Genomic DNA, 23,701 nt, shown 5'->3' on the forward strand with positions numbered 1-23,701 from the left:
CACAGCCTGTGTTTGGGGCAGGAGCCAGAAGGGTCAGGTACATCTGTCTGTACCTTTTGGATCAGCAGCCCTTGAATGATCGGGGAACCGTAAGCATAGGAGCTTGTCATTTTCTACCTGTCCTGCCCCTCACCCCAATTCTCTCCTGTAGAAAACCCTCTGACTCCAAGGGTCCTTCTGGTCCCCACAGGACAGCCAGCCGTCTGTTTCAGTCAGGGGTAGGAGCTCCACCCCTCCAGAAGTGAGATGGTGAATGCACAGCAAGCTGCATGCGTTTCACTCCTGGGTCACGTTCACACCAGGGGCTCTCCGCCTCTCAGTTCATCCTCCCGCGTCATGTTCATTCTTTCATGAGTGTAACAAGAGGTTTGGTGACTGCTGGCGTGGTTTTCTGGCCCTTGTCCACTTTGAGCAACAGTGACTGACTCAGATAGACACAGGACAGGCTATAATTCGATCTTCTAACATCACACTGATGACCAGGAACACAAAGTAAAGGAGGAACATTGTGAAGCCCAGGATCTTGTTCATTCTCCATTTGCATGATGCAATTGAAGAGATCACAAACAGCAGCATGAGAAAGAGCAGAACGATTGCACAAAACAAGCCATTGCTGCTGACTGGGACGGGCTGCAGTCCATTGATGAGGGAGAAAAGCAACCAGGGAACAGGCAGGCTGCAAGATTGAAAAACTAATGTGAGTATTCTTCATGTTGAATTCATCCCCTATGCTCAAGCTGTATTTTACCATCTACAAAGCATGTATTTTACCGCACGCACAAAAAGATCTGTGAAATAGGGCAGCAAATATTGGCCCCATTTCACAAATGAGGATACTAAGAAAATTAAATTACATGCCCTTGAACTCACAGCTAACAACTGGGAGAGCCTAGACTAAAACTGAAGCTTTCTGGGCCTGAGTGTTTTTATCTCACACTAAATTGCGTCTGTGTGACCCACCCAGACCTGTGGACGTCTGACTCTCATCTCTAAATTCTTATGATAAGGCCCAGCTCAGGATAACGTTCTTTAAATTCTTCAGTGATCAGGAACCCCCCCTGTGCCCTTTCCCTGCCGCAACTATACACTCACATAAATTAATTCAAATTAAGGAAACCAAAGCCACCACTCAGGTCCAGAATATGACTGGGGGAATGGAAATAAACCAGGAGAGTAAGGGAATGGGTGGGGAGGCTGCAGCATTTGCTTATTTATAAGAAATGCTTTTAGAGCTGACAGGAACCCAAATGCAAAGGAGCAGGGATATCAGGAAGTGAAAATGAGTCATTGTCACCTAGCCCCTCCCCCACCTTGCAGGTCAGCAGCAGAGCATTTGACCGTATTTGGTAACAGAGTTTGATGGACTTCATTTTTCAAGTCATCTATAAGTTCTAGGCAGCATTTTAGTTCTATTATCCCATCTGGCCGTGATGAATGAAGGAAGGATTCTTTGTTGCCTTACAGAAACTAACAATATAAATGCCCTTTAATTCCATGCACAATGAATGAAGCAGAAACCCAGGTGAACAGAACCAACACGAGGTCTTGCAGTCTGTCTTAACGTGCCTTAGGAAGCAACTTCGCCACTCACCCCACGGTGATATCAAATATGTTACTGCCCACAGAGCTGGACACAGCCATGTCCCCCAGGCCTTTCCGAGCAACAATCACACTGGTGATGAGGTCAGGGATTGAGGTGCCTGCTGCCAGGATCGTCAAACCCATAATCTCTTCAGAAATCCCTATTGTTTCGCCGACCTAGTAAACAGTGAGAGTGGTAAGAAACCATGGCAACAGCAGGTGGAATATCTCAGGCTCTTCAAAGCACCAACCCCACGCCATTGTACTCTGTGCAAACCCAGCACTCCCAGGAAGCTCAGCACACGCCCTTGGCCTGTGTGAGGCAGGGTGATGGCCGAGCCGGGCCATAGAGAGAGAGCGGGGGCCCCGCTCAAGGCTTCAGGAAGTAACTCTGCTGTTGTCTAGCTTGGACTCAAAGTCCATCTATTCTATCACCTGTCACTGTCATTCGAACAGCACCTCTGCTTCTAAAAGAACTGCCCCTCCAAAGATCTGTTCATGTCACATTTTCATTTCTAGAACCATGGATGCCCTGCTATATGCCGGGGACTGAGGCTGGAGAGAGAGGTGTGAACAGCACGACACCAACCCCCACTCTCAGATTAGTGAAGAATAGCTTGGAGACATTTACAGCTCTGTGCTCAGTGCAGAATTCCAGGTAGAGCAGAACTGATGACGGTGCCCGAGAGGAGGCAGAACCGAGCTGCTCTCACGAGGGTGTACAGTTCACCAGGAGGAAAGGAGTAGGAGCTTCATGGCAGAGAGAGCAGGGAATACGAGGGGTCAGAGCAGACAGTGAAGGGCCTTCTGTGCTACAAGGTGAATATAAGACGAAAGAGCCACACTTGAAAAGCACTACATTCACTGAGACAAAAAGTCTGCCAGTAACAGTGTGGAAACTATACACACACTTGACCTCCAACATTCCCTGGAAATTTGCCCCAAAGGAAAAAGGGGTCCTTGGGGCTTGCTGATGCAGGGTTCGGTGCCTGCCGTTCACTCACCTGGTGAGCCCACCACACCATGAGGTATGAGAACGTGGCTATCCACACGATGGATCCCAGGAAGGTGATAACAAAAAACTTCCTAGACTCCTGTTTGAAAGTTTAAAAAGAAAGAGAAGTTGCAGAGGCGAGAGGTCTCTGGCCTCAGAATCAGTGATGGGATCAGCTGGAGGAATGATGGAGAGGGTCTAGAGACCACTGAGCTGCAATCTCTTTCCAGCGAGGAGCCCGAGAGGGCCGGGCCTGGACGGGCCTGGTGGCCTACAGGGGCATCCAGACAGTAGGGAGTTCAGCAGTTGCCAAACTGGACAGAGCTATTTGCTCGCCCTAGAACCAGACCAATCTAGGTATTTAATTTGGCTTCTGCAACCTCTCTCCACCCTACCCCTTCCTCTGTAGACGCAGACACGGAATATGGACTGCCTTTGGGTGGGGTATGCTAGTCAGCTCTTTTTATATAACTAGGAAGCTGGGAAGAAACAGCACCTGTGGCTCTGGGTTTTCACAGGAACCCTGTGAAACATGGAGGGGTGTGGTGGCATCGTTTCTCTATTAAAACAGGATACGAAGTAGGAGTCAAGGAGCGGCTAGTTCACACTGCTTACGGTGGTGGAAGTGAGCCCATCCCAGGGCCTTGCAGGCCGGCCATCGGTATGTCCCTAGGTGCATGGTCCCCCCCAGAGCTGCAAATTCTAGCCCAGATGCTCCCTGTGGTTGAATCCTGCCAAGCTGGTTGACCCTGTCTCCCACCCCCGTGGGTGAGATGCCTGGAGACCTCCCAGCCTCCCTGCAGATAGACAGCCTGGGGTTCGGCTGGGCAACCTCACCGGCCTCCGGACGTCGGGCACCGTCAGCCACAGCGGGAACACAATGGGCAGGAGGAAGAGGTAAATGGCCTGCTTCTGCGGAGTCTCAGGCCACTCCAGGGACAAAGGCTCCTCGTTTTCTTCCTCTTCCTCTTCTTCCTCATCCTCATCCTCGTCCTCATCCTCTTCTTCTTCCTCATCTTCACTGTCACCTCCTCCTTCACCATCTGTACCTTTCTCATCACTTTTGGCTTCGCCTTGGTGTTCAGCATTGGCTTCCTGCTCTTCAGTTCCACCTTCATCACCTTTCACTTTGCCATCTTCTTCTTCTGCTGGGAGGTCACCTTCACCGTCACCATTTTCTTTTGGTTCTGCTTGGACCTCATCTTCGCCATCGCTGCCATCTCCTCCCCCTTCGCCATCTGCACCTTTCCCATCACTTTCGGCTTCGCCTTGACGTTCAGCGTTCGCTTCCTGCTCTTCGGTTTCTTCACCTCCCACCTCGCCATCCTCTCCTTCTGTTTGGACTTCACCTTCACCTTCATTATCTCCTTTTCCTTTTGTTTCAGTTTCGCTTTCACCTTCCGGCTGAGGCTCCCCTGCACTCTGCTGTCCACCTTGGCCCTTACCAGGAGCCTCGCCCCCTCCACCGGTCATCTCGCCTGTGCTCCCAGCTCCAGCTGCAGCTCCACCCTGCAATCCAAAGCCGACAGATTAACTCGTAGTAACTTCCTGCTTGTTTTCCTTCCCAGTTTCTTCCTATTATTTTTGTTGTTGTCCTTCTCTCAGAATATATCTAAAACTTTAGTATGAGGAGAAAACTAGTGCAATTATTCAGCAAAATTCCCTTCACAACATTCTCACCCAGTGGTGGTTTAGTCTTTATTGGATCATTTCCAGGGGTAGAGAACTCACCGCCTAAAGCAGCTTCTGTTATCTTTGGCAACTCCAATTTGTTTGAAGTCCATATCTATACCAAGGAGCTACCCTCTGTGTACGACGAGTTCACTCTTTGGAGACTCACGGGACAAAGCTAATCACTCTTCCATGAGACAGTGCTCTTCCCTGCATTAAAGGTATGCAGGTTCCTCTGTCATTCCCTCATATGATGGCCCAGAGCCTCATCCCCATTCTGGGGAACTCATTCTAATTAGTTTATATCCCAGGAGGAAGCTTCTAACACTGAACACAGAACAGTACACCAAGTTTAATAGGATTATCACCTCCCTTGTGTCAGACACTGTGCACCCATCGATGTTGCATGACATCCTTTGGTGGTTTCATCACACCGCTGGGTCCACTAACCTGCTAAACTGTTATATCATCTCCTGTGTATAAAATGATGATAATACCTACTTGGGGGGGGGGGTATGTGCGAGGCACCATGCTTAGTGGTATATTAATAATGGCTATCAGTTACTATGTTTCATTAACCAACTAACTTATGATATAGACAGAATTAAGCCCATTGATAGATGAAGAAGCTAGGGTACAGAACAGTTAAATAGCTTGCTTGTGGTCCACACGGTTTGTAAGCGACGATGCTGGGATTTGCATATGGCCAGTCCAACTTGGCCCCTTAACCACCAGCCTGCCCTGTTTTGCAAACGCCAGGGCCAAATGAGGTCTTTGGTTCCCAACCTTAGAGCACGGGGAGCTCATTAGAATCGCACATTTCCTTGCCCCACCTAGACCAGCTGAATTAGAACCTCTGGGAGCAATCTATAGAAATGATCCCACAAACAAGCAAACAGAATAAAAACAAAGACACTGAAATAGAGAACAAGTGGGCAGCGACCAGAGGGGAGAGGGAAGGGAATTTAAGGGGGAAAACGGGGAGGGATTTTGAGGAACAAGTATGAAAGACACAGGGATGAGGACTGGGGGGGGGGGGAATGGGAGGGAGGGGGGAGACGGGGCGGGGGGGGCTGGGATGGGAGAAATAGACAAAAAATGTACTTGAAAAATAATTAAATAAATTTTAAAAAAAAGAACCTCTGGGAGCGGAAGCCAGGAGTCTACTGTAACGTGCTCACAAGTGGTCCCAATAGGCCCCCAGCAGACCAGCACCCGGGAACCACGGACTGACTCCACCCACTCCAAAGCCATGGACTCTGAGACTCCTCAGACTGGGCTCCTGGCTCATCTATAACAACACACTGATCCAAGCCCTTGAACAAACGACCTGTGTGCTCGTGGAATATGTTTTCTGTAACCAAATTTCTGACACAGCCAAGCCCCAAGGGGCGATCAGTGCTTCTCAGCTCTGCTGCATGTTAAAGCCACCTAGAGGCTTTGAAAGCTTCAGGCCCTAGGACCCACCCCAGACAGTCTGGCCTAATAGACTGAAGGTGGGGCCTGGGCATTTTTAACATTTCCCCAAATTATCCTACTATGCAACCAGGGTTAAGAATCCCCGATGAAGTCGAATGTTAGTATTTGTGAGGCTTTGCTTTGAACTGGGAAGGAAGAATGAGACGATTTTAGTCTGAAGTTGTTCCTGCCCTGCCTCTGCAGTCCCATCAGGAGAGAAGGTTTCCTGGAGAAGACGATGAGTCATTTAAGTCGATAGGCATGGGAGTGTCTGCCCAGCCTGTGCCCTCTCCTCTAAGAGCTGTCACCCCTCAGAGTCCTCCCTTCTTCCACGCGGGAGTCAAAGCACCCCACCTGTCCCTGCTACAGCTGATTGGACACAGGATGGACCCCTGGCCCGGACCTGGTTTGAACGTATTCTCTCTCTTCTGGGACTAGCAGCCAGTCGCTGTCCCGTCCCCCAGCAGACTGGAGAACGGGTAGTAGTTGAGCGTGTACGTGCTAATACGGAGCCAGTGGGGCCAGGCTGCCAGGAGGGGACAGAGCCTGCACACAGAGAAGGGGGCGTGAGGGAGGGCAGGACATGGAATGAGAGGCCACCAGGGTCCTGGACACCTTCTCAGGCCCTGGTCCAGCTCCCGGTGACACCAAGCTTCACTCCCTGCCCTGGGGCTCCTCCTCCTCCCTTTTCATTGAGCGGCCTACCATGGACCTGCTCAGGGCACTCGCGGCACCGTGAAGGTGTCCTGGACACTGGACCCAAAATCACTGGCTTAAGGATATGACATAATTGAGTGCTTCTGGGTGTCAAATAAAAAACAAAACAAAACAGTGATGGAACTTGCAAACTGAATGCTTATTCGTTACCAGTCCCTCAGTCCTTACTGAGCATCGCTGTGTGCTCTGAGTTTCTCTGCAGTGGAGACAGGTGACTCAGAATGGATTCTGCCTCCAGGAACCTCAGCACCGAGCAGGGGAACCAAGAGGGACTCACAGTACCAGGAAGGCAGCAATAAGAGTCCCGAGAGGGGAACAATGTGCCCTGGGCATTCAAATTGGGGGGATCGGGGAAGGCTTATAGCGAGGGAGGCATTTGCCTGGGCCTGGAGGGAGATGAGAGATGAGGATGGAGGGGAAAGGAGCCACGCGGGCCAAAGCCTGGAGGGAGGAAAGCATGGAGACGGGAAGTCCAGGGTGGCCGCTGCGCAGTGAGAGGCTGGGAGGCTGTGAAGACAACCTCAGTGCAGGGCTCAGGAGGCCCTGCAGACAAGGCCGAGGTCCCCCAGCCACCCTGCCCCTGGCATGTCGAGCTGACTGGTCTCACTGTCCCTTAGTTGCTGATAGCCCCTGACAGTGATCTATCAGTTTTTTACAGCATGTGACAGTTGGCGACCCATTCTCCTGTATACGACTGCACTCACAGTAGGGTGTTATGGTAAACAGACGGGCCCCATAAGGTACCTGATCTTCACAGTTCATTTCAGAGGAGTGAACCTCAAACAGCCTTTCAGGCCTTCGGGGAGCAAGGATTTCAGTCAGCAAGCTCTCCCATGGGCCTCTCAAATGCCTCTACCTGGGAAGAGGCTGGTGCCTACCTGACTGCCAGGATCCGCCTGCTGGTCGCCCTGGACATCTGGAGCAGGGGCTGGTGTGACCGTGACTGCAGGGGGCTTGGCTGGCTCCTCCTCTTTAAAGGATAAACATGGGACAGGTCAGAAGGGTGCCAGGTGTTGGGGGCAGCTGGCAGAGACTGCTGGGCGTGCCTGCATGGCCATTGGACTTGTCCACCTCAGAGCCTTGGAAGGGAAGTTTCTTGTTGATAGGAAAAGGAAAATGAAGTGATGTGAACTGTTGTTGTCCCGTCCACAGGGGTGTGGACAGATGAGACGGAGCCATCCCTGCTCCCCCTGTATTCACAGACACTCCCGCCCTGGCCAGTTTGGCCCAGGACACTGCGAACAGCTCGGGCAACTGGAGCAGAGAAAGTTTGGCCATTCCCCCTACCAACCACTCGGAGAGGATCCTAATGATGTCAAAGACAGAAGCTGAGAAGCCTTGAAAAGTGGTTGCGTGGCTTCCAGCAAGTCACTTGACCTCTCTGAGTCTCCCTTGTCAATAGAATGGGAACAATGACTGCTATTCTGCCCCCCTCCCTGGCTTCCAGGGCACCTCAGACGGGTTGGTATGCTGTACAGAGCCCACAGGGCAGCGGCCGCCTCACTGCCCTGTTCCAGCTGCCACACAGACACTGGACTTCCGTGTCGCCAGACCCCTGGCCTTTCTTCCCTGGGGCTGCTGGTCTCAGGCCAACCCCTAGCAGAACTATCCTTGGGTAGACACGGCAGGAAGAAGAAATAGAGTCCAACAGTCTAATTTGCATCAAAGAAGTGGGAGTCCAATGACCTTCAGCCTGGCCCTGCCTACCCATCTAAAGGGAGCACAGCTGGCGCCGTGCAGGCCTGCCCTCGCTTGGGGCGGGGACGCCTCGGACAGCGAAGTGCAGGGTAGCACCAGGCCATCACCCAGCTACCTAGCTCAGAGAGGCCAAGGGGCAGCTGCAGCCCCTGGCGGACACGGGGGCAGGGGTGGCAGTGGCAGGAGAAAACCCGTTGGTCTGGCCCTCCTCTCACCTTCTGGTTTGCTCTCTGCTTTGGCCTGAGGCTCGGCCTTGGCCTCCTGATTCAAGCTCTCCTCATCCTTGTTCTTGGAGGAGTGGGCTGCGAAGGAAAAAGGAAACACATCTGGGACCCCAGTGTCCCTCCCACACCCTTTCAGTCGCTCTGGTCCACCAACAGCCAGAGCAACTGCAGTGGGAGGGGAGAGGCTGCCTGGAGCTACAACGTCTGGATTCCAGTCCTACTAGGCTGGTGGTGGTGCTTAGTTCCCACACCCTTGTTTTAAATTCTCTGCATCGTCACTGACTGGCTGTGACCTTGGGCAAGTCCCTTCCCCATCTAGGCCCATTTCCTTTCTGATACAATAACATGGTTGGTCCTGGGGGCAACAAACAGGATTTATTTCCTTTGTGAGCCCAAGTGATGGCTACTTGAGTGCTGACTTGAGGGGATCCTTCCTTGCCAGGAGAAAGCGTGATCGGTCGGGGACGTGGGCAGGGAACGAAGGAATGATGACAGGGAGATGTGTCTGCCATCCTTGGGCTGGATTATCTGGAAGGTCCTTTGCAGCTTGCTTTCCATAAATCTCCCAGGAGCTTCACTGCACCTCCAAGGGCACTGCTGGGGGCCATGCTCGGGAGCCTTGCCTCTGCAGCAGGAAAGAGGAAATGGCTGCCCACTGGGCTCCCTGCCACACCTGCTCTGACCCCAGACACGGGACCCAAACAGCGCCTCCCTCCAGAGCCTGTGCACACGCTTTGCTGGAGGCACACAGAGCACTGCGCACAGAAGGGGCCGCCCTGATTTCCAGGCAGGAAAAACGGGGAGGGCGGCTCTCTTTCAGGGGGACTGTGTTGCAGGAGACATGTGAGGTGCTTTGCAGGTGTAATTTCAGTGGGAGGCAGAGAGTGAGGAGCAGGGGCTCTGTGTAGTTGCGGCGGGAGGGAGGGGAGGCGCAGGGTGAGGACCACACTACAGATGACAGAACCAGGTGCTGCCATGGCGTCTCTGCTGAATTCCACGTGGGCCCTGCCCAGTGAACGCCGGTGACCTTGGAAAGCCAGGTGCCCTCCCCGAGCCTCTGTGTCCCCTCCCCGAGAAGGTGACACCATGATGTACTCAGAACAGTGATGTGGGGATCCGTGAGACAAAAATAAATAAAAAGAGTTTAACTGCTCCAATTTAACTGCTCCAATTTAACAGTATTATCTTAACGCAGAACCCGGAACCAGCAAGCCTGGACTCAAACCCTAGTTCTGCCACTCGCCGGCCGCGGGCCGAGCTGGGTGATTCCTTACCCTCTCTGTTCCTCAGATTCTTCGTCTGTAAAGTCTGACAGAGTTGTTGATGAATAAACGTACTTACACATCAAGTTGCTTACAGCAGCACCTGGCACCCAAAAAGCACCACACCAGTGTCCGCTGTGACAACGGCGATGAATGAACCGCAGTAGCTGAGAGCAGCTGACCCACGGGGTCCGAAGTCATGAGGCCCCGCATTCCAGAGGGTTTGGGTCAGACTCTGAACACCCTCAAGTCCATAACCCAGGGGGGCTGAACAGGTGCAGTCTGGGAAACAGGATGGACCAAACTGCCCGGGTCCAGCATGGGCAGGAAACGTAAGAGGTCTGGAATTTCCTCCTCTCAACCTGCCTCCTAACTCTCCGAGGAGGTTCAGCTGCCGCTGCCTCTGGCAACAGGCTCCATCCTGCAGAGCCACCTCTCTGGCATGTGTGGCCCTGCCAAGTGTCCTGGTGGGCCTGCCCAGGAGGTCCTCATCAGAACTGAGGTGGCAGGAATCGGGCGCTGCACGGCCGCCTTCATCCAAACAAGCCCAGCAACCCCCCCGGCATCAACCAAGCACTGGCACCTTCTGCCAAGCCAGGAGGGCTCCTCCGGTTCCCGTCCTGGCTCCGAGAGTATCTGCTGGCCATTGGCTGGAGGGCCTGGCAAGGAAACCAAGCTCCCCTCTTTCCTTTTCATCCCTTATCACACACCTACCCTCTCACTTCTCATGCCACCAAGGAAAGCAGGTCAGGTACAGGGTCGGTCTCTCTCTCTCTAACACACACACTCGCCCAAGTAAAATCACCAGAAGAGGCGTGGGATCATTGGGCCCTGGGCAGGCAAAGCCCCTCTACAGAGTGCGAGTTTAGACCATAGATCGCTCTGTGGAAGAGCTGGAACAACTGGAAACAGTGGAAACATCTGCACTGCCATTTGGAAACAGCCTATGGAAGCACAGCCACATGTCTGGAAAGTCTTGGGAACAAAGGCCTTCATCACAGCCCTGTGCAGTCCCAGCTCCCCCGGATGGAATCTTGGGGTGCAGAACCAGGGCTGGCTTCTCTGAGCAGGACTGTGTCCCAGAGCATGTCAGCAGTCATTTGCAGTGAGGGCCATCCATGCCACACAGGCACACAATGACCACGTACGACTGTCTTCCCGGGGATGACAGCCACTGGCTGCCCCAGAGCTCATTTCCTCACACGGCCCCTCAGCTCTCAGCACCGAGGATCATCTCCTTAGTATCAATCTCCTCTGACCTCAGCCTGGCCTGGACATCACATAATCCCGTTAGGACAAGTAGGCCAGCTGGCAGCTGCTGGTCTGGGAAGTGGCCCAGGCGGGGAGCCCTGGCCCAGGCGGGGAGCCCTGCCATCCCGCCGAGAAGTCTTTAAGAGTTTACCAGAGTCTGCAACTCCCTGAGGAGGGGCCAAGCATCACCCAGAGATGCAGCCTCCCTCACTGCGAGGCAGCACTGGGGACACCCAGGCTGCCGGGGCTGCCGGCCCACTCTCAGACCCCAGGGGTCCTGTGTTTCTGGGGCTGACACTTGCTTGTGGCCGCTCTCGGTGTCCGCCAGGGCTCACCTTGAGGGTTTTCTAAGGAAGGTTTCATCACCTTGTCTTTCACTCTGCTTTTTGCAGGACAATATACTTCTTTTAAACACCCAAATTCCAATACTATGTCTGAAGAAGATACTTAAGGGCTTGAGGAAATTCTGAGCCTGCCAAATTTGTCCTGGGACCAGAAAGGTCAGTCAGGATGCTCCCTGGGGTTCAAAGGTCAGTCTCTAGGGTCACACACAGCTCAGTCCTTCGCCTGCACCTGCCCAGCTGCAACTCTGATCCCTCAGCTTCTGCCCAAAGGCCCACCTTCCTCTGACCAGCCTCCTGCCTGGCCTCCCAGTTCTGCACCAGAGCCTTAGAGATGGGGGGCTCCGGGAGAGCAGGTGCATACCTGCGGGTGCCTTTTGGGGCCCTGAGACTCATGTTGCAGGAAGCTCTTTGGGGAAGGAGGCCAGCAGGCAGGGATTGGTGAGAGGGATGGTGTGGGTCTCAGCTGCCTCAATCGTTTGTCAAGTTGGATATCAGCCCTCACTGCCCTTTGACCCTCAGCACCCCCAGAAGTGGTCCCACCAGGTCTCAGGATGTCCTTTGGGATTCCTGGTGAGAGGCGGGGTGGGGGAGCCTTAGCAGTCTTCCTAGGACACCAGAGCTAAATGCAGAGCAGACGGAAGTGCCATCACAGCTTCTGGCACCTACAGGAGGTTCCCCTAGATGTGACCTTGGCCAGTCGGCCTGAGCCAAGCCTCCTGGCAGGAGACTCTGCAGGACACAGGAGCCAACTTATGGGCGGTGGGCTGAGCAGGAAGTTCTGAGGGCAGTCCCAATGTCGGCCCTGTGGGCGCATGACACTCACAGCTCAGGGAGGCGGGTTAACCTCCTCATTCTACAAGAGAGGACAGGCAGGCCGGGAAATCGTGGATATGGATACCTAAGGGCCTTGGCTTCTGGGGGCGCTCTGCCCTAAGAGGGAGTTCCCTGTCTTTGTCTCCACCCTGTCTCCCAGACTGACTACCGCCTGCTCTCTTCTGCCAACTCTCTGTACCCTCTCCCCCCTCCCCCTGCCCACTGCCTATCAGTTTTGCAGGTTCCAGTTGTCCAGCTGCAGGAGGGACAGAGTGGACAGGGAGACCACGCAGGTCTAGGGAGGCCTTGCTTACCTTCCCCCAGGTCCAGGCTGTGAAGCATGAGCCAGTAGATGGTGCTGCGGATGGTGCTGTTGTGCAGAGAGGCTGAGCTGCTCCCTCGGGTCAGCACGGAGGTGAGCTGAGCAGGAGAGGGCAGCACAGGCCTCAGAGCCTGGGGAGGAGCCACCCGAGGGCCTCCCTTAACCCTGCCTCCCTCCCGGCAAGATCAGCACGAAAGCAAGGGAGCCTCATCCTGGCATCCTTCGTCCCGCACCTCGACCAGGAGAGTTATATGGCTCTCTGTCTCAGCCTCCCTTCCACGCTTCCGTGACCCACTAATTCTACCTACTGAGGAGGTCCCAGCAGGGAGCAGCAGGCAGAGAGCTCTGAGGACAGCACATCACCAGGGGTTTGTCCATCACCCAAGAACAGCCTCAGAAAAGCACACACTCCCACACAGCACACAGACAGAGCTTCGCCATCCACAAACAGCACCGTGGGGCTCTACCACCACCGCACTCCAGAAACAAGAAAGGCTGCGATCCCCTTCTAAGGGCAGGAAAGGGAGCCCAACAAGTTCATACAGGGGATAAATAAAAGTCAAGGTGGTACCCAGGTCTTCTGATTCCCAATTAGGATTTTTTTTTAAACCGTGTGCTCTAGAACCTTCCCAGGCACACACATACACACATCTATAGGTGCAGACACACAGATGTGACACACACTTATTCACAGTGACACACACGGATTTACAAAGTAGCATCCAAAGGCAGGCAAACACTTGCTGCATCCTTCTATCCACCCCATCTGCCCCCACTTCCACCTTCCCCATCCCTGTGGCCCTGAACTCTTCTGCCATCTAGTGGCCGTGGTAACACAGTACTTTACAACAGGCTCAGGGATTTTCTTTGGAGGGGGGAGATTTCATCTCCACCCAGCCTCTCCTCTCTAAGGTCCCCATACTTCTTCCCAGCTACTCCATAGGCCAAAGGCAGCTAAGAATTTTTTAGAAACTTCAGAGTCCCCTGCCCCCAGTGCCCCTCTGAAGGCTCCCCTAGCTCTGGTCATTCCAAAGCCACAGGTAATTAGGCTTTTGATTGATCGTGGCACGTCGCAGTTGTAAAGCTGGACATGAGTTCATCTAGTCCAGTTGTCCTAAGGGTGCAGAACCTGAGGCACCACCCAGCTCACCCAGTGAGCTGGTAGCAAAGCGACAGGCTAGCTCCCAAACTGGCACCTTCTCCAAGGCCACCTGGGGTTGAGAGTCCCTGGCAAAGGAGCCCACTCCTTCCCTCGCTCACCCTGGCATCAGTCCCAGGGCCCAGAGCCCAGCCCAAGATGCCCAGCATCAGGACCGCAGTGCCCTGAGTCTGAGGCCGTCCTCTGAGACCCCGCAGTGCCCTCGCTGGCAGACTCCACATGGCACCCACCTTCAACTTCTTGTTATCCTGTAGCTCATCCTCCGCAACCGCCCCATCACCTGGCTGCAAACAGGGACAGCAGTCACAAGATGTTTGGAGAGACCCTCGCTTTCTCCCTACTTCCCTCTCTCTCCAGGAAGCCCTCAGCTTGGGACGCAGAGAGGCACCCAGAGACAACCCGGCCTTGCACAGCCCAGCTGCAGCCTGCACACATCACTGCCACTCAGATGCGTCCACTCACTGCGGCCCAGTGACACCAGCTGTCTTTCAGTCCCCTCGATGCACTGTCCTCTTCACCCACCTTGAAACCCTTATCATGGGGTGCACACCTCATTCTCTTTTATAGACTTCTATTCTTTTCCTTCATAACACTTTCCCACCTTATCTGTGTTAGTGGTGTGCTAGCAAACACGCAAATAAATCTATTGCCCACTAGCATCTCGAAGGCAGACTGCCTATTTCATTCACCTTGTGTGTCCAGCATGAAAACACTGCAAGGGTTCAATAAATGTCTGTTCAATGAAAGCTGCCCTCTAAATGTACCTGATCTATTCCAACTTCTATAACCTTGTTCATGCCTTTCCCCCTGCCTAAAATGTCTTCTCCATACCTCTGCCAAATTTTCAGAAAATTCAGGGTAAATTCTTTTTATTCTTTTTTTTTAGCCTTTTATTTTATTTTATTTATTTAGAGAGAGGGTAAAGGAGGGAGAAATACAGGGAGAAAAACATCAATGTGTGGTTGCCTCTCATGTGACCCATATTGGGGGCCTGGCCTACAACCCAGGTATGTGCCCTGACTGAGAATCAAACCTGTGACCCTTTGGTTTGCAGGCCAGCACTCAACTCACTGAGCCACACCAGCCAGGGTATCTTTTTATTCTTTTAATGCTTACTCAAGGATATGTCTACTGATTTTTAGAGAGAGTAGAAAAATATTGATGTAAGAGAGAAACATCAATCAGTTGCCTCCTGCACATGACCCAACCAGGGATCAAACCTGCAACCTAGTTATGTGCCCTGACTGGGAATTGAACCCACAATTTTTTGGTGCATGGGATGATGCTCCAACCAACTGAGCTACCTGGCCAGGGCCAGGGTGAATTCTTTCTTATATAAAGCTTTCCACTTCACCCTCACTTTGGTTCATTCTGGTCTCGCTCCTAAAAAGCTATATAACAATGGTGAGCACATTTTGTGAGGCCAAAGTCTGGCCCTGTAAACAAATAAGAGATAGTGTCCTGGGGAGGCTGCAAGGCAATCAGCTGGCAGGTGGGACAACCCCAGAAAGTCAAGATGAAGGCTCATTAAGTGCATAGTACGTACTGTCTGTACCATCAGCTTGCCACTTTGCATTTACTGTCATTTGAACTTAAATATATATATAAGTTAAACTATATATGAGTTGTCTACCCACATAGACTCCTTATTTTGGGGGCCATGCAATGAACTTACAATACAGGCATCTCTGTTCCCTGAACTGTGGCACAGTGTCTTGTGCACAGTAGGTGCTCACAAAGGTGAGTGACTGGATACTCCCAACTGGCCTCTAACGCCTTCTTCAGGCAGCAGGGTCACTAACAGCTGTCCCCAGTAATGTCTTCACCTTCCCATTGCCTCTTGCACTCCACCAAGCTCCATGGCCAGAACTAGAACTGGAATTGCTACATTCCCTTCTCTGTTCAGTTCAGAAAATAGAGAAAATACTACCTAAGCTAGGGCTACCCACTCATCCATCCACCCTATATGTTCATTCATTTAATTCTTATTTCCTGAGCACCTGCATGCTTACATGGCTCTGTGCTGTAGGGATTCAAAGATGTTTTAGGACACAGATTGTATGTCCCAAAAGGAATTGAGGCAAATGATAACACAGACACATGACAGATCAGAATGTGTTTCAAGAATGAGAGTGACAGATAAAGGTGCTGCCAGGATGGACAAGGAAGGCTTCCTGAAGCAGACACAACTTGGGTAAGTCTTGAAGGATGGGGGAGGTTTGAATGCTTGGACACATACTAAGTGAATGAACAAGTGATTGAACAAATGAACAAATATACAGATGAATTAAAGCGTCTTGTTTCCATGGGGTAGTGGTTACCACATTTGCCTCACAAATGAAAGCAGAAATAACAAATACGGATACAAAGGGGGGCACTGCGGGTTTTATGAACAAATCCCCTGCTTTTTTCACAATGTACCTGTAAGTGCACTGAGATGCTGGGGTCTACAGCGCCGCCCCCACTGGCCCAGCCACCTCCCTGCACAACATATGCAACCTTCGTCCAATGAGTTCTTGGAGGCAAAGAACGATGAGGAGCCAGGACACCCTTTGGGATGGCTGGTTCTGGCCCAGAGGGGCAGGGGAGATACACTTTTGTCGCCCCCAGTGCTCAGGCCTACTGATTTGTCTGCAACTCAGATTTACTCAAGCCCAGCTCCTTCTTGATGGGTTCGTTGTTCATTGCATGTATCTCTAAACTCAGTATGCACTTCTAACTTTCTGAAGTCCTTCACATCCATTTTCTCATTCAATACTACTAACTCTATGAAGTAAACAAACTAGTGTTATTATTGCTATTTTGATAGATGAGAAAACAGAGGCAGAAGTATTCTGTGACTCGTACTCACAAAGATAGTGATAATCCCAATCTCCTAATATCTGTTCACGGTTTTCATTGCTGTCATTGTTTTTCCTAAGTCACATTTCTTTTCCCAAGTATAATAAGAACATGAGATCAAACCTACATTTCCTGGTGTCTCTGTTTCAGATTACTGAGGTAAATGGATGTGATGTTTGCCTACATTTGGGTGTGGCTGAGGGCCCATTCACAGGTACAATGCCAGCCATAGGTGCTCTCAGAATATGCGCTTATTATAAACACACTTCCACATCCACCTCTCCCTCCACACCATTCTCCCTCCTCTCCCTTCAGCCTTGTTACCCTACTTTTCCCTTTTCCTCATGAAAATTAGCAAAGAGGCTGAGGAAACTGAAGAGGATGTCTTCATGCCCGCCACCTGCGATGGATGTATCTTTCTGGGAATGAGCAGTGGCTCCCTTGCAGCTAGCTATTCATAGGCACCTGGGAAGGAAACATGGTGGCTCTCCGGAGGCATGTCCTCCAGATTTCCAATTTCCATCTCCCACTGATGTAGCAATTAATCATTGGCCTCTCCCCTTCTAGACACACATCCCTGACACATTTCCTGAAACACACATTTTAGTCAGATTTTTACAAAAACATTCATTCAACAAACATTTACTGAACCCCTGGTCTGAGTCCTGCCTTCACCTAGGTTACACTCTGGGTGGGGACTCTTCACTTTATCCCTTCCCTCAGTACAGCCTTCCACCCTGATCCACTCATTCTGATCCACTCATTTGTCTAGGCCAAAAACCCAAGAGTCTACCCAAATTCCTCCCTCTCCCCCACAGCCAGCATCCAATCAGCTATCAGACCTAGTTCAAGGAAGTCCTCACACCTGGCCTCATCTTTCCACTCTTCTGCCTACCGTCCTGCAGCAGCTCCTGACTTCTGATCTTCTTTTCTTCTGGTTCATTTTCTACCCCTCAGCCAGTGATTTTCAGAGCAAAGCACCTCATGTCCCTCCCCTGCATCTCGGGGGCCCACTGTCCTCAGAAGGGAGCCCAGACTCCTTAGCTCATCACGCACCAGCCTGCTGCTCACCTCCAGCCCAGCTCTGCCCAACAGAAAGAGTGCAAGCCCAATCGAAACAGGTTCAGTTCTTGAGTTACTGGGACTCCTTTCTAGCAGACAGTAGTTAGTGTTGGAAAATCCAAACTATAGGTGTTTAATTTTAAATAAATATAAATTTGCTTTCAAGGGTAGCCAGTAATTCAATCTGCTTTTTAAAAAAGTATTCTGTTAATCAAAAATCATCCCGGATCTGTTTCAACAAATAGCTAAGAACAGAGTTGCGCCACTCTCACTGGCTGGCAAACAGCTGCCAAGAATACCCTTGGACAGTCTGAAGTAAATTGAAAATTTTCTTTTGAAATCAGGATTACGCTTCACATCCTTTGCAAGCTTTGCTCTAACGGACTAGCCCTGATGAAATGGCAAATTCAGAATTTGTAGAGTTTAAATAAAAACAAAATTACTCTGAAGGACTGGGAGGCAAGTTAGAGACATTTTGAAAACTGCTGACCTGACGTGTACCGGGCATTAAATGCTTTCCGCAGAGGAGAGTAGCAGGCTCCAAGGCCACCCAGGGCAAGGCCTACCCCAAGAACTCCACTGGGGGAGGCTCCTGTTCCTTCACAGCGAGTGATGTGGTACTCTGGGCCTCCCTTTCTTTTGTAAGTGGCTGGCTTCCTAGAGCAGTAGCCTCGTGGGAAACAGAGCTGATTGAGGGCGTTAGGATTCTGGATTCCAGCTCTGATACCTGCTGGGCGGTATGACCTCGGGCAGAGCATTTCTCCTTTTGGAGCAATCTGCAAATACAGCCATTGGGGCTCGGTTGATCAGACCAGACAACCACTGTGCTGGACCGGCCAGAATTGAACTCACTCGGACACAGGACATTATAAATGAATGTTAGAACTAGACAAGACCTTTTGGTGATTAGCTGGACTTTGTCACTTCCCCAGAGAAGGGAAGGAACCTGTCCAAGGTCACACAGTCAGAGGCAGAATTGGAGTAGAAGCCACTGACTCAGGTCTGTTCTCCGGCCAGAACACCACACTACCTCGAAAACCCTAAAGGAAGCAAGCGCACCTTATCTCCTCCGAGTCCTGTCTCTCCCAGACATGCTTCAGAGTTCAGTCTCCATCCTGCCCACTCATCAGAACTGCTCGGGATTAAGTAGCTAAATCTGTACGCTCTTTGCACGCAAAATTTTGCTCATACCAGTGGCCTCTCTGAGGCCTAAAACAGGCAGGTGATAAGCCAACTTTTGCCCAAACTCGGCCTGTAGGAGCAGGAGAGAAGTGGGGTCTGTGTTCCCCGGGGTGCCCTCACTTTCGAGTCTCAAGGCATAAACTAAACTCGGAGGTGAATTTTCAGAGACGACTTCCCCAAGTGAATCTTCCAGATTACTGAACCGTGCGACGAGTTTCGCAGGAAGGTCCCTTGTGGGTACAGAGAATTTCTTGGAAAGGAACTTTGGGGCAGGGAGAAAGCCCCAGAACTAGAGCTCCCAGTATGTAGTCCCCTGTCCTCAGAGAGAAGGGGCTCTGTGCTCAGGGCTCGCTTGTCTGTGGACAAGTGGAGCACCCAACTTCTTCACTATTTTAAAGGCAAAACAAAGTCAAAATATCCTCCCCGCTTCCTTCTCAGACTCCATCGAAGCCACCAGACCCTCCAAGTCTGGGATGTGAACAAATAAGACTAAAGTGAGGGCGCTAGATAAACCCTAGACACCACGCACATGGAAGAGTCGATCATTTTTCCCTGCCTGGTATCTTCTCGAACATTTCCCAAAGCCCAGTTCAAATGTCATTTCCAAAGACCCAGCCAGACCACCCTGGGTTCAAACCCTGACGCCACCACCTATTTGCTGTGTGACTCTGAATGCGTGTGGTTTGATCTCATTAGGCCTCAGTTTCTTCCCCTGCCAAAGGGGGATCATAATAACAACTGTTTTATGGGATGTTTGGGTGCTGAGCCAAGATCGCTCTTGGCAAAGGCCCCAGCATAAGTGCGGGGCAGAGAATAGGCCTCTCAATGTTGAACAAATAGCAAGGGAACCAGAGCACCCATCTCTCGAAGTGTCTGACCCAGCATTTTCTATTGTTTAGTCCTGGCCTTCCCCCTACCCTTTTGCCCCAAGGGGCTACAGAAGCCTGAGCTAGCCTGTTCTCACCTTGCTGAAGTCCCCTAGAGCCATGACCTTGGCCACTGGCCTCCTGCTGAGCTGCTCCTTCATCCAGAGCTCCAGCTTCTTGTTCCACTTCATGGTGAACACATAGAAGGCATAGGCCAGCAACAGCAGCAGGCTCTCCCACCAGACAATGAGGCTGTCCAGGAAGAAGAGAATGAGCATCATCAGGTCAAGGATGTAGAAGGAGACGTCACGGAACAAGGGCCACCAGGTGAGGTTGAGGATCTCCCGAGAGAAGAGGGCACAGGTGCCGATGACAAAGAGGATGTTGAACACGGCGGAGCCCACAATGGTGCCGATGCCCACATTGCTGTGGGAGATGAAGACGCCGATGAGGGAGGTGAAGAGCTCGGGGGCAGAGCCTCCGGCAGCCATGAATGTGGCACCTGCTACGTCCTCAGAGATCTGCAGCTTGTCTGTGATGACACCCAGGGCTGGGACAAAGTACTCATCGCACACGATGGCCAAGGCCACAAACACGTACATCATGCCAAAGATGTGCAGGACCACCCAGCCCTGCCGCCGCTCCTCCAAGCTGAACAGGTCTGGGGGGTACTCTGCCTTGGGGTGGTGGTCTGGCTGGCTAGGGGGCAGCACTGAGGGACTGGGACTGGGCGCCTCTGGGAGCAGGCCAGTTGTCAGGCTGGGGGCCGGGGGCGTGGGCATGGCTGGAGCTGGCTCCACAACTACACAGTGACGAACCTGGGTGGTCGGATCTGCCTTGGGGCTGGGGGCTGCTGAGGTGCTCCGTGCCGTGGAAGGTTTCTTCGCCAGCCCCCAGGAGGTGGTTAAGGATATTGCCATGGTCGATGCAGTGGTTTTGAACGAGGGGTTCCTAACCGTCCAAGCAGCAGTAGAGGCTTTGGTTGCTGCTGGGCCGCTTCCCGTCGTGGTGCTAATCACCACCTGCCCCTCAGAGGTGGCTGCAGTGTGCTCTAAAGCCAGTCCCTGGGAAGTCGTCAGGTTGTCCTTTCCCACTAACCCCCGAGGGTTGGGTGAGCTGTTACTGTCCATTCTTCTGGGGGTAGTCAGAGTGCTCTTTTCCGCCACACTCCTAGGAGAAGTCAAGATGTTTGTCTCTATGTCATTTATCAGAAACGTCGGGATGTTACCAATTATTCCCTTGAGAGTAGTTGGGGTGGTTTCCTCCACTGTTTGCTTGGAGGGGCTGGTCTCCATTGTTTTGTAGGTTGCCACAGTTTCACTGTCTTGCACTGTTGTCCTGGGGGTGATCCCATGGTTTCTTGCCATTGTTATGAATGTGGACGGGGCAGTGTTTACTACTCTACCATGTGGAGATGGGGTGTATTTTTTCACTTTTCCCCTGGCTTGAGTTGGGTGGTAGCGCCTCATTTCTTCGCTGGGTGTTGTTGGGGTATAATTCTTTGCTGTTGATCTGCTTGCAGTTGAAGTGTACTGACTCAGTACCCTACTTGGTGTGATTGGGGTGTTCCCCTTTACTCTTTCTGAACCTGCTGCTGGTGGGCTGTAGTTGTTCTTAGGTATTGTTGGAGAGGTGTTGGCTGTTGTTCTGGGTGTATTGGGGGTGTTCTCGATTGTTATGTCGGGTGTTACTTCCTCCTTGCCCATTGTGGCTTGGGGTGCCAGTGTCTCACCCTCCATTTCAGAGCTAGCTTTTGGAGGGTCACTGCTCCCTGTCACCATCTCAGTGGGAAGGTCCCGGCTGGCCAGTTTAACAGGGTGTTGGGAAGACACTGCTGCCCACAGTGAGGGGAGGCCCCGGGGGCTCCTCAGGTGTTGGTAGGTGGAACCAATGATCAACATTCCCAGGAGGAAGAGGAAGCGACTCCATCGAAGCCGTTTTGGCCGGAGTAATGGCCTCTCCTGTGTCCCCATCCGGATCAATTTCCCCATGCTGGCCAGTTAGGCCGGGTTACAGAAAGCCTCTCATTCCGTCCACTGAAAGATGGGGGCTGTTCTGGGATTCAGAGGGATGATCAGGGAAGATTTCTCCATGAAGCACAGCCAAGAGATATCCACAAACCTAAAGGAGAAAAAAAGAGAAGGAGAGAGGTTATTTGCCACTATGATGAGAGTTGGGATCCACCAAACCCTCATCTGGAAAAGAATAACGATTCTTGCAGGGGCCTTTGTGGTGGAAGACAGTTGTTTCTGTTGGAGCAAAACTACCTCTGCCTCTGCTTGAGGGAGCAATGCCTGCTCCTGGGTAAAAGCACGAAAGGGTCCTCTGTGCTGGGCAGGCGTGCCAGCAGCCTACACTCCTGGGCCGGGTCCACCAAGGTCTGCCAGCATTTCTCAGGTCCAGGCCAGAGTTGCTGGGAGCTCAGTCATCGGTAGCTGGGGCCGCAGGCCATAGATCTCCACTTGTCAAAAGCATAAGGGAGGTAAAAATATATGGTTTTAAGCTTTAGACAAAAAGAGGCAGCAGTGGAAGATAGTGCCAGAGACATCAAAACTCTGCATGTTCAGACTGACTTAAAACAATTCCACCATGTCATCCAGAGAGGACAAGGCTCAAAAGTTAATGTCATGACAGTTCCCAGACAGTGTGATGCAGTGGGAAAAACAAGGAGAACAGAGTCAGAGGCCTGGGTTCCCGGCTCTGCTGCTTGCAGCTGCGTCACCCTGGGCGAGCTGAGCCTCCGTGCCTCATCTGTGAAACGAGTACAACATAAACGTTGATTATGCAAAGCTGATCTCTGGACAGACATCTGGAGAAGGGACACTAAAGGCCAGGGGTCAAAAGGAGACTTACTTTTCAGTATATATTATTGTTCGGTTTAACCTTTCAACCTTATTATTATATAGATAACACATTTTAATTTTAATTTAACTGAATAGAAATAACAATAGTAATAACATCTAGCTATGTACATAGTAATAACAACACCTATGCCCTAGGCATGTTGGGAGAGGAAAACACATAAGGTCTGTGAAAAGCACGGCACAGAATCCGGTGCTGCATGAGGGCAATTTTACATAAGGACTTAGGAGGAAAGAATGTAAAAAGCCTTCCAAGAATCCTCAGTTTACAAAGAAGGGCATGGAAGCCCAGCCCCAAGTAAATATTTATTAAATCGCTAATCCATATCCACAGATTATTACAAAACAGTAACTAGAAGTGATCGTTTTTTGCACGTGAGGAATCTGTTAGAAGTGAGATGAGTGGCCCACAGGATCTTCGGTGGTGAAAGGCAGCAGGAGTCACTGGCACTGCTCTGTGTAACTCCTCATCTGGGACATGAACAAACTGAGGTCCAGAGAGGTGTGAGCTGCTCTAAGGCCCCAGTCTTTCCAGCGCACCACGCTACAGATGCAGATGCAATTGTCTTAAAAAGCACAAGAGGGACCAGCAAAAGGATAACTACAAAATAACTGATTTTCCTTCTTTGTCCTTGACCCCTGTGATTGTCTCTCCACCGTCTCCCTGTCCGCCCTGTCCCTTGCCATAAACTCAACACTTGGAATCTCCTAAGGAAACTTCGGAGGGTCTCTCTGTCTGGTACGCCTGTGTCCTGTAACCGAGCGGAGCTGGCATCCCAGCTGATCCGTCCTAGCTAATCACATCATTTACCTTCAAACCTGGACATCTGGGTGTCTTCTCAGTTCTGAAAACTTGTCAAAACCCAGGGTCTCAAAGAGTGGGTCTGAAGCTGGACAGCAGGGAACACCCCATTCTCCTGCCTCCAGCTCTTCTATGGATCCTAAGTTCAAGGCAGGGTCCGGTGTGAAGGGCACCTCAGAGGAGGGACACCCAATCCCTGCTAATGCCACCTCTAAGAAGCTTATCGGGGCATCGTACAGGTTCTGAGTCCTGGTGCCTCTGCCAGAGACTAAGAGGGCGCACCTTCCACCAGAGACACAAAGAGGCCCCTGCAGGCAAGGAGAAACTGGGCAAACTTCTTGAACTTGCTTCTGAGCTCTTAGAACGACAGGTGGTCTGGGTTTTCCAGGCTTATGGGAAGGAAAGATTCAGAATTTTGGCTCTGTGGGAACCAAGAGAAAGTGCGTGGGCTTAAGAGATCAGAAAACCACAGCACCAGGCTCCCTTCGCTCCTGTGTGATTCTAAATGTGATCTAAATGGAAGTGTGGAGATGACAATACCCAGCCTCCCTATTCGTAGGGTGGACGTGAGAAACAAAATTTTAAATGAGAGA

General features: G+C 51.6%; 1 protein-coding gene across 4 annotated transcripts; it reads right to left on the reverse strand.

The window, feature by feature from the left end:
- Positions 1 to 362: 362 nt before the first annotated feature.
- On the reverse strand, positions 363 to 23,271 carry SLC24A1 (solute carrier family 24 member 1). 4 transcript variants are annotated; one of them, XM_037155766.2, is made up of 10 exons: positions 23,118 to 23,271; positions 19,544 to 21,566; positions 13,725 to 13,778; positions 12,328 to 12,433; positions 8,335 to 8,421; positions 7,300 to 7,391; positions 3,413 to 4,084; positions 2,586 to 2,675; positions 1,592 to 1,758; positions 363 to 676 (listed from the first exon to the last, which is right to left on the reverse strand). In XM_037155766.2, the coding sequence occupies exons 2-10, from the start codon at positions 21,434 to 21,436 to the stop codon at positions 427 to 429; spliced, it is 3,411 nt and encodes a 1,136-aa protein (XP_037011661.2). In that variant the 5' UTR covers positions 21,437 to 21,566; positions 23,118 to 23,271; the 3' UTR covers positions 363 to 426. The 4 variants fall into 4 exon arrangements, with proteins under 4 accessions (XP_037011661.2, XP_053525978.1, XP_053525979.1 ...); XM_053670003.1 differs by lacking the exon at positions 13,725 to 13,778; XM_053670004.1 differs by lacking the exons at positions 7,300 to 7,391; positions 8,335 to 8,421; positions 12,328 to 12,433.
- Between the last annotated feature and the right edge of the window lie 430 nt (positions 23,272 to 23,701).

Source organism: Artibeus jamaicensis, unplaced genomic scaffold (genome assembly GCF_021234435.1).
Source record: "Artibeus jamaicensis isolate MK-2021 breed Jamaican fruit bat unplaced genomic scaffold, CSHL_Jam_final contig_548, whole genome shotgun sequence".
In the NCBI taxonomy this organism is placed as follows: domain Eukaryota; kingdom Metazoa; phylum Chordata; class Mammalia; order Chiroptera; family Phyllostomidae; genus Artibeus; species Artibeus jamaicensis.